Below are 9,361 nucleotides of genomic sequence, written 5' to 3' on the forward strand. Positions count from 1 at the left end.
AGCTAGACAACTGTGCTCAATACTTTCTAAGGGCTCATCTGAAAATTACTTTAGTTCTACTGGGAATACACTTTACCTACCTCTGGACATTCAAAACTAAAAAAGATACTCCAATTTCGTCATCTCTTTGGTTGTATCCAGAGTTAGCCCTACTTAGGGTAGACCCATTGAAATGAATGGGATTTAAATTACACTGCTATTGGATACAACCCAGTATATTTTGCTCATGGAGAAAGCAAGATAATTCCAGAAAAACGTCTATTTCTGCTTCACTGACTATGCTAAAGCCTTTGATTGTGTGGATCACAACAAACTCTGGCAAATTCTTAAAGAGATGGGACTACCAGACCACCTTACCTGTCTCCAGAGAAACCTGTACGAGGTTCAAGAAGCAACAGTAAGAACCGGACATGGAACAACCGATTGGTTCAAAATTGGGAAAGGAGTACGACAAGGCTGCATATTGTCACCCTGCTTATTTAACTTATATGCAGAGTACATCATGAGAAACGCTGGGTTGGATGAATCACAGGTCGGAATTAAGATTGCCGGGAGAATGATCAACCTCAGATACGCAGACGATACCACCCTAATGGCAGAAAGTGAAGAGGATCTAAAGAGCCTCTTGTTGAAGGTGAAAGAGGAGAGTGTAAAAGCTGGTTTGAAACTCAACATTAAAAAAACGAAGATCATGGCATCTGGCCCCATCACTTCCTGGCATATAGAAGGGGAAGAAATGGAAGCAGTGACAGATTTTACTTTCTTGGGCTCCAAGATCACCACAGTCAGTGACTGTAGCCATGAAATTAAAAGACGCTTGCTCCTTGGGAGGAAAGCTACGGCACACCTAGACAGCATAGTAAGAAGCAGAGACATCACCTTGCCGACAAAGGTTCGTATCATCAAAGCTATGGTTTTCCCAGTACTACAGTTGTGTAGTCCTGCCCTATGCATGTTTTTTTGGGGGAAAAGTCCCACTGAATTCAATGGGATTATACCCAAGTGTGTAAGTAAGTGTGTAATCTTAATCTCACCTTCCAGGGAAGTCAGGCTCAGGATATTGCCATGTTAGTATGGTTTTCTAATACTCCACTAAAGTCTAGTAGTTATTAGATAAATCTAGATCTCTCAATAAGTGGAAATGTTCAACTTGGTGATTGTCAAAGGCACTCCTTTTTTGCTGTCAGAAGTCAATTTACAGTGCTATTTTAGCATTTTTAAAACTTCTTTGTCAGAAGTAAATAAAATAACTGATCCAATTATAAAATAATCAGGTCTATAAAATGTAAGAAAGCAAATAAGATCAACAAGATAATAATTCAGAAAATGTATTAATCCAAAGAAAAATAACTTCAGCTTCAACTATTTATTTCCTAAACAACCCTGATTTGGTGATGATTAATCGCAAAGGTCACAAATTAGTGGCATTTAATTTAATGACACAGGTATTGAATGCTCCATCATTCAACAGTGAGCAAAATGAAGGTGTTTGCAAATGATGTTATCTTTTGTTGAGTATGTCTTTTGTCCAGATTAGTAAAATAAACACTGGAATTCCTTGCAAGTGTCACATTTCCTTGTGTTAGACAATCTAATCAAAAGTGTGTTAAGCCAATGGCTAAAGATTTTGTCTTCCTTCAAGACTCAACTGATCCAGAAACTATTTCATTCAGGACCCTGGTTCATTAACGAAGTTGCAAAACCCACTGATTCAGGACATCAATCCAAAGTCATGCCATGCTACTGACAACATGTTGAGCCTTCCATGAGTTCAGTCCCAAATTAAATTCTTCAGGTGGGAGTTTTTCTCAATACCATAATTTGTCCTAATATTGATTTTGAATATTTCAGTGTTAAATTACAGGTAACTAGGGTTGATTTATAGGTGAGTCTGTTCTGAAAACTGAGACTCTACCCATACACATGCTTAACATGGAAGTCGACCCCATTCAGAACAATAGGGCTTACTTCCAAGTGGTGGGGATTCAAGGAACACTGCAAGATTCAGGAGTATGGTCTATTAAGTGATGGGGGGAGGGGGAAGAAAAAAAGGACAGAGGGCTGAACAGAGAGAGAAGCCACAGGGGAACAAGAGCTATGCTGGATCAGACCAAGGGTCCATCTAGTCCAGCATTCTGTTCACCCAGTGGCCAACAGCTGCTCACAGGAAACCCACAAGCAGGACATGAGAGCAACAGCACCTTCCCACCCATGTTTCCCAGCAACAGATGTACATAGGCATACTGCCTCTGGTACTGGAGACAGCACATAGCCATCAAGCCTAGTAGCCACTGAAGCAAGAGCTCAGCTGTAGAAGCAGAAGGCAGTCAACTCCCCCACTCAGCCAGATCCTTTGATCTGAGAGAGGCTTCCTTATGACTTGGTTTGCAGTCAGGATAAACCACCATGGATTAATTAACCGATGGGGCTCTGAGATGTGTGCTGACCACCATATGCAAGCTGCGCCATGGGCACGGTGCAGCTTATCGTGTTGTGTGAACCCGGGCATTGTGGGTTGTTTGAGGGTTAAACAACCCTTGGATAACCCTAGAACAACCCATGTGTAACCTTCAAATAACTGAGGATGGTCGGTTCACATAATACGGCAAGCTGCAGTGTGCCCCCGCTATGGATTACATATTCAAAATGGTGGTTGGCATACATGTCGGAGCCCCGCGTGCTATTGTGACATGCAAACTGGCTTATTGTGATGTGCGACTGGGTCCACCGAGTAATAATTGGCTCATGAGCAAGAGCCTATTTCTTAGTGAGGTAGGCAACAATGAAAGTCAGATGCAAGGGATGTCCTCTCTTATTAGAGCAGCTTTCCCCAAGCCAGTGCCCTCCAGATGTGCCGGCTTGCAACTCCCAGCCAGTAGAAGAGAGAAAAACTACATGTAACACTAATTGCATAGGGTGTAGCTGAGAGTTAGCCTTTTCTTTACTCTAGCATAAGCATGCATGGTCCCAATTTGGATTGGGACCTCTGTGCATCAAGAGGGGATGATTAAACCTCACCTCTCCCTCACCATTAGAAGTGGATGAGAATAATGGGCTCCTTCACATGTAGCTTTTATCCTGCTATTGAGATTGCTCACTCATGGAAGTTTGCAAGTCCTTTTCATGATGCCGTCAACCTCCAGGGCACATCCAGAGGTATTTCCTGGTTATTCCATCTCAAAAAGATCCAGAAATAATGAACAATTTAAGTCTGGATGTTGTGCTATTAAAACAGCCACGAGATGGTGCCGTTTCATTGATCTCTATGGAACCCTGAAAATTAAAGGCTTCCCCTCTCAGCGATCACATGGTTGCTGACTGGGAGCTCACTGTAAACCCAGAAAGGCTCCACAACAGGATGACTGCAGATTTTTACTTTAATGTAAACACAGCCAATATCTTTCCTTCTAATGGAGGCCAAAGAGGCTCAAGTTTTCCCCAACTACCTTCCTCACACAAGTGAATTTGATGATATTTATGCTGCGAGGCTATTGCAAGTGGAATTTGTTATTTCTGACACCATAGGACCGTAGCCTCCATTGTCTCCTAAATGCTACCATTTGAGAGGTGTAAATGTGCGTGTTGTAATGTTTTATTGTTTTACGTTTTTGTAAGATACCTTCTAAGGAGTTACTCTAAAAAGCAGGGTATAAATATGTACAATAATAATATTATTGTTATTATTCTGTAATTATTACTACGATAATAACTTTGTGTAAAATCAAATAGCATGTACAAAACTACAATCTGCAGTCAGACAAGCCTTCTTACCACTAACTATGTATTATTTCGTTGTTGTGTCATAATAAAAATGATAGTTTAACACATTTGATCTTTAGAGCAGTGTCCCAACAGGGCACTTATGCTCCGCCGATTCTCCTACACCCCGGAGATTCCCTTCCGCAAACGGCACACACACTTACACAAGGGAGATTTAGCGCTTCTGAGGGCAAGCCAAAACAAGTGGAAATGCTTGTTTCTGGAAGGAGGCAGGTTGGTGCAGTTCACCTAAGGGAGCTCTGCCAACCTGCCTCCTTCCAGAAACAAGCACTTCCGCTCGTTTTGGGGCTTCCTGTAGGAAGCACTAAATCTCCTTGTGTAAGCAGTGGATCCCACTTACGCAATGGAATCGGCGGGACCCACTACTTGCAGAAGGAAACCAGTGGGGCAGAAGGGAATCGGCAGGGAATACTGCCCGTAGTCTCAAAATGCTTTCTGGTGCTTCTTTCAATGCTGGTAACCCTCCCCCCCCGGGGGGGGGGCTGTTCTGCTTCATATTCTGTAAGTAAAACAAGGGAGGCAAAAACGTTTGCCCCTCCTTCAAGTAATTCAACTAAATTAGACTAGTCACTGGTTTGCATTTGATTTTCTGCTTATATAGCCTACTTCTTCACTTCAGTGTGACAGAGAAAGAAATAGCATGCATATTCCATATTTGCTTTAACTTATAAATAACACCTCAGAATAGCCCCTTTGGAAAAAATAATACTCAGTGGCTTGGTTCCCAATGTTCTTTCTGTGAAAAGAGCAGAGTTCCCCTTCATAGAATGGGGTTTTGTCATCCCTCTGCCACCCCCTAAAATCTGTTCTCAGGAGTTGGGGAACCCTTGCAAATGATGTGGGATATGGTGTAAAGAGGCTTCAGGTGGAGGGGGAGTTGGCAGGAATCACCTCTCCCTTACTGAACAAAGACCAACTTATGATCCAAACCCGGTCAGTGTGTACACACACACTGGGTAGAAATGAACTGGTTCTAAACCAACGATGGATGACCACACGCGCAATCTCTTTCTTGTGAAAAAATGGCAATGTCACTAGTGCTCACACTACCACTTTCCCAGGGATTACTCTTGCAAAAGTTTCCATCAGAACTGATCCTTTTACTTGACATATTGTTCATTTCACATGTGGAGAAAAACATCACTCTCCCACCAAGCACAGACACATACATGCAAGGTGGGATACCATGGATATTTTCAACCAACACCTCTCTCCATAAAATTACAGCAAAAAAAACATGTTGGTAACAATAGCCGCCACATTCCAATTAGCACATGTACCTCTCTGGGTCATAAGAAAAAACCACCTTTAGTGGAAGTTCAAATCTTACAGAATTTATTTCTTTATTTGATTTATACCCCATCTTTCCACCAAGGAAATTGTGTTCAAGGCAGCTAACAATAATAAGAACCAAGATTTAAAACAAAAAAATAGTTACAATAAAACAAATACATAAAAACACAACAATAAAAGAATAAAAACAGCACTCAGCCCAACAGACCCAGCAGACCAAAGGCCTGCTTGAATAAAAACATCTTTGCCTGTCAGTGGAGGGACAGCAGAGAGGGAGCCAAGCTACTCTCCCTCAGCAGGAAGTTCTAAAGTCTGGGAGCAGCCACGGGGAAGGCCCTTTCTCACAAGCACACTGAACGTGCCTCTGTTGGTGGTGGGATTAAGAGAAGCGCCTCTCTGAAAGATCTTAAAACCCAGGCACACTTATATGGGAGAATGCAGACTTTCACATAGCTTGGTTCCAAGGAGTAGTATAGAGCTTTATAGGTCATAACCAGTACTTTGAATTGTAACAGAAAGCCTGCTCTTAAAACCCAGGTAGAGTCATATGGGAGAAGCTGGGTGGTTGCTGCTGAGAAATGCTGCTGCCTGGACAAGAATCCAGGCATCTGCTGTAATGAGCCTCCCATATGGATCCTCTGAGCTCAGTGTACCCGTACACTGCTCCCTGGGGCCAGTGGCGCTGGTGTAGAGAAAACTGCTGTACAGAATTTTAAAAAATATTATTTTCCTGAAAATAGCTATTCAACTTGTTAGGGAAAAAGATGCTCTCTTATTAACAGGAATCATGCTACGGTAGTATTTCCATATAATATGCAACAGTACATCCATTACACTCTTTCAAAACTAGTTGAATAATATCCCAACAAATGTTTAACATCACTGTTTGATAACACATTACAGTTTATGAGCAATTCAGATTCACAATCCTTGAATGTAACAGTGAATCCTGTGGCGACTTCCTATTTTATCATGTTTTGAGAAAAAGTACTTTTCACCATTAGAAACTGAGATTCTCTGTGGGATCTCTTCAGCTTTGCCCGGCGATTCTGAAACCATATCTAAAATTTAAAGAAAAGACACGTGTGTAATAATACAGTACCATATAAAGGGGAGGCTTTTGGAAAACGAGGCCTAAATGTATAACCATATACTCATATGAAAATTCTACCATAGGAACATAGAAAGCTGCTTTATATCAAGACAAACCATTGGTCCATCTAGCTCAGTATCACCTACATCAATTGGCTGCAGCTCTCCAGGGTTTCAGACAGGGGTCTTTCCCAGCTATTCATGGAGATGCCAGGGGCCAAACCTGGGAACCTTTGCGTACAATTCATGAGCTCTAACACTGAGCTATTACCCACCCCATCTTCATGCTCAATTAAAATGTACGTTTTGTAGGTAAAGATGAGATGATTAAAACCAAAAATCAAAAACCAAGGTAGTTCATGTGTAAGAATGGCTGGATTTGGTGGCTGGCTTCGGAAGATCAGATTGTGTTTTCACTGAAGCACAAGCCTCACTGATGCAGGTCTATCCAGACTTCTAGGAACAGATCCTAGAAAGTCTTGACTCCGGATGCTTCAGCATCCACTGATGTAGGGAAAAAAAGACATGAGATGGTGCACTACAAAGTCTTTAGCATTAAATGCTAATGCACAGGTAAAACAAAGGGGAAGCCCATCATCAGCGTCTGAAACAGGGAGGTCTATCAAATTGTGATGTGCTGGACTAGATGCAGAACAAGTAGAAATCAGATTAGGTCATAAAAAGAATGCCTCTATGTTACTGAAAGTAAGAGAGAAGTTTGATCAACTTGAATATTGATTCAACAACAACAAAAAGTGGCTTGAAACAGGCTTAAAGTATTCCAAATGTAGTTTTAAATTCAACATTGGGTAGTATTTTCAGCTTGCTAAATTTCCTCATAGATATGGTAACTCCTATTTTCATTTACTCGTACCACTTAATCAGAAGTTTGAAAAATGTACAGTGCTGGATTCAACGGGGCTTACTCCCCAGTATGTTTGCATGGGATTGCAGCCTTAGTTTTTGCTAATGTAAATGTCGGATAAAAGTTGTAACGTTACCTTGTCCAGCTGCAGTTCCACATGGGAGTAAATCTCACTGAATTATGTATGAATTCTATCTAAATGTGAATAGGATCATGCTTCCAGTCCCTTAAATCTTGGCAATACATTTATTTTCTGGTAGGCAAAGCAAATGCAGTTGTTTCACGCTAAGTTTGCATTGATGCAAATATATGCGAAGTCAAGGAATGGAGAGGGAGAAAAACGGGGGTTTCGTCCTATAAAACACTCCAAAGACAGCCATATATCTAACCACATCAATAGGGGGCAGAATCTTGGCAGAGCATTATTATTTCCATTCACTGTAATCCCTGTTGAGCTAACACCATACTTGCAAACACAGAAATACTAAAATAATTCTTCCTTTTTTTAAAAGTTACCTGGATCCTGTCTTCATCTAAATCTAATTTTTGAGCAAGTTCTTCTCTAACATCAATGCCGGGATAGGAATTCACCCTGAAAACATTTTCTAGTAATTCAATCTAAGGAGAAAAAACAAAACAAATCCAGAAACACTATTATTTATTTATTTCCACTGCAGGAAAAAACCTGAATTCGTTCAAGTAAAGTTGAACCTTCTGATAAAAATCTGGGTCAGATTCTCATCTTACATATATCGTGTCAACAGAAATAAATTAAGCTATTTTGGACAAACAACACAGCTGATTACGTATAACATTTGCAGATCTCTTTATTCAGCAGCAAATGTACAGTTATAAGAACTTGCGTGAAACAGGGCAGTTCCGGATTGGGACTAACAACTGCCCTCTTACTAAACAATGAGCAAAGCAAAACATCAATTCTTAGCTTCATTAATAGGTGAAATGTACTAAATCCCTACCTGGTTTCGGGTGAACGCTGTCCTAGGCCTCCTACCTCTGTACCAACTCAATTCCCTTTTGTAAGAAAGCCTTTCATCGCCTGCAAAATAGTTTTCAGATTTCAGAACTCTTTCTTCTGTCTCCGGGTAGTTGCTTGCATTAAACAAAGGGACTGCATAGGAAATAGCAGGAATACGCAGGCAGGGGTTACAATCCTCTCCTAGAAAGGCACAAATACGAAAGTATTTTAATATGGTAACTCATGAGATGTTGGGTCATATTGTTTCAAACTTAAAGAGACAAAACCAAAGGATAACTACCTGGTATTTTAATTACAGCTTATTTGATAGATGCAAACTGTAATATGAAGCACTGAGCACAGGGTTAAAAAAAAAGAAGAAGTTAAGAATACACAGAAGTGAAGCTTCCATCTTACCCAAATCATTGTATTTATCCACCCACGGCCTGTAAGGCTTTGCAGCTGGAGTGCCATCTTTTCTCCGCTCTAACCCCAAAATGCTTTCAATGGAAAAGGAACACGCCGTGTTTTTGTTTTCCCCAAGCCTGGATTTGTTCGGATGATTATGAGAAGTTGCATTATGAGAACAAAGTGATCTGCCTGCCATTCTTGTTTCCTCCATCTAGGTACCAAACACACCATAGTTCAGGTTTTTCCTTGCAGGTCCTCCTTATAGCTTTGTTGACAAGGAGGTTGGATTTGCCACGTCATTAATTAAAATCTTTTATTAGAAAGTTTTAGCATGTCAATGAAGATTCCCCCACCAAGAGGCACGAGGAGTTAATTGTTTATTTGTTTGCAAGTAATTAGCCACTAATGGTGACACCAGGGGGGCCACCAAGTGGGACAAAAAGTGTTATCTAGTCTAACCAGAACATCAGACTTAACTTTCTCAAAAGAACAGTGCACAAATATAGCACTTCCCTTTTATTTGAAATCATTAATGTATAAAATCAGTTTTAAAAAAAATAATACTCCAATGGACTCCAGTTACCTAAACATAACAGTATGATAGGAAACCAGTCAAGTATAAGTAATCTCATTTAAGTGAATTTTCTTCCAATGAAATTTAAAAAATAATCTCTTAATGCTATTAGGGTAATCCTGATGAAAAAGCTTTGGGATTTTTTCATATGCATATGTCATGGTGAACATGGTCAATAAAATAACAATGGTGTTTGGCATAAGACACACTGCAGTGGGTTGGCAATGTTGTCAGAGCTCTGTTAATTGTCTTCCAAGTGCTTGGATTACAGGAGCAGTTGAACCATTAAAGAGGTAGCAATTTGCTTCCTTCTTCCTCCCCCCTGCCCCCCCGACTTGTATTATTTTGATGCTGCTTTATCAAAAGGTAA

At 40.6% G+C, this 9,361-nt stretch overlaps 1 protein-coding gene across 1 annotated transcript; it reads right to left on the reverse strand.

Annotated features, from left to right (window-relative positions):
- Positions 1–4,862: 4,862 nt before the first annotated feature.
- Positions 4,863–8,683, reverse strand: HESX1 (HESX homeobox 1). The gene is made up of 4 exons (XM_084832477.1): positions 8,424–8,683; positions 8,008–8,207; positions 7,547–7,648; positions 4,863–6,134 (listed from the first exon to the last, which is right to left on the reverse strand). Exons 1-4 carry the CDS (start codon positions 8,626–8,628, stop codon positions 6,036–6,038), a joined length of 606 nt encoding a protein of 201 aa, XP_084688603.1. The 5' UTR covers positions 8,629–8,683; the 3' UTR covers positions 4,863–6,035.
- Between the last annotated feature and the right edge of the window lie 678 nt (positions 8,684–9,361).

This window comes from Heloderma suspectum, chromosome 2 (genome assembly GCF_057233095.1).
Source record: "Heloderma suspectum isolate Gila_16-S chromosome 2, 16-S_ref, whole genome shotgun sequence".
NCBI classification, from domain to species: domain Eukaryota; kingdom Metazoa; phylum Chordata; class Lepidosauria; order Squamata; family Helodermatidae; genus Heloderma; species Heloderma suspectum.